The following is a 1,325-nucleotide window of genomic DNA, read 5'->3' on the forward strand; positions in this document are numbered from 1 at the left end:
GGGGGGGGGGGCAGGAAGGGGCCGGCAGGGGGCGGGGGTTCTCGAGTTTGCAGCCCGGGCGCGGGCCCGAGAACCCCCTTGCGGCGGCCGCCCCCGGCCTTTGCGCCCGGTCCGGAGCGCGCCCCCGCGCACACCAAACTCTCCCGGGGAGCAGCGGGAAACGGACTCCCCCCCACACCCTCCAGGAAGAACACACCCGCCCTCCCGGCGGTTCACGGGAAAGGGGAGGTTGCCAATTTGGACGGCGTTCGCAGGCCAGAACTGCGCCGAGTCGCCTTCCGCGGCACACCAGGTTTAATTGGTTAAGCAAAAAGATCAGCTACAATGACCTCCTGGCTTGGGGCGGCGGGGAGGATTACCGTGGGAACGTCAAGTTGCAAGTTTAAACCGCCCTTCCTAGGAGCTTTGCCCCGCAGTCTTCTCGGGGGTCCCCCCACTTTCGTGCGCTAAGCAAACAGCAGCCGAGACGGGACCCGCCTCGGCTGGTCCTGCCGAAGTCTAACGAGAGTCTCACCTCCCTAACTCACCCCTCCAAGAGACTTCCCCAGCTAGCTCCGAGTTTCAAGCCGAAGCCCTTCAAATCCCTCTCGCAGGGCCGGGCCAAGCGCGCGGGGTGCGGGTATCCGCCTGTCCTCCTTCCCGACCCGTCACTCACCGGCCAGGCAAAACTGAAGGGCAGCACGATGCGGTTGCGGTCGTTGCCGCGGCTGGCCTTGAGGTTGAAGGTGTTGCCTCCGATGACAGGCGTGGACCCCGAGCCGAAGCTGCAGGGCCCCCCGGCTGTGACGCGGGACTGATACTCCTTGAGGCACACTTTGAAGTACGTGTCACACTCGTCGCGGGTGCACTTGCGGTCTCCCGGATTGCGGGTGCCGCCGCAGCAGTTCCCGTTCTGCAGCTCCCCGTTCACGTTCTGCATGGACAGGATCTCCAACTCGAACTGACCCGAGGCCCCGCACACCTGCCGGCGAGGGAGGGAAGGAGATCAGCGCGGAAGAAAGCTGTTTTCTTCGAACGTGGAGATGGCGACTCCCTCCCCGCCCGCCCCGACGCGCCCTGGGCGCCAAGTGAAAATAATCTCTGGAAAACTACGGTCAATGACTTAACGTGATTCGGAAGCAGAAAACAAAAACAAAAACGCACGAGTGACGGGAGAAATTCGACGACCGCCAGGTGGGCAGGAGCGGAGCGCGCGCGCGCCCTAGCCCAGCCCCGAGGGGTTCCACTTAGGAGGCCGGGGCGCCCGAGGGGAAAGTGGCGCGCGCAGCCCAGGTGCAGCCTCTCGGGCGCAGAGTCGGGCCGGGGAGTCGGGCGCCGGGCTCCCG

The 1,325-nt window shown here is 65.6% G+C and overlaps 1 protein-coding gene across 2 annotated transcripts in view; it reads right to left on the reverse strand.

Moving 5' to 3' along the window:
* Positions 1-1,003, reverse strand: part of JAG1 (jagged 1) — a 37,994-nt gene extending 36,991 nt beyond the window's left edge. For both annotated transcript variants that reach the window (XM_021713128.1, XM_008059583.2), the window contains exon 1: positions 656-1,003. In XM_021713128.1, coding sequence (XP_021568803.1) covers positions 656-919 — 264 coding nt within the window. In that variant the 5' untranslated portion in view covers positions 920-1,003. The remainder of the gene's footprint in view (positions 1-655) is intronic.
* Between the last annotated feature and the right edge of the window lie 322 nt (positions 1,004-1,325).

This window comes from Carlito syrichta, unplaced genomic scaffold, assembly GCF_000164805.1.
Source record: "Carlito syrichta isolate Samal-C Ts95f unplaced genomic scaffold, Tarsius_syrichta-2.0.1 Scaffold304264, whole genome shotgun sequence".
In the NCBI taxonomy this organism is placed as follows: domain Eukaryota; kingdom Metazoa; phylum Chordata; class Mammalia; order Primates; family Tarsiidae; genus Carlito; species Carlito syrichta.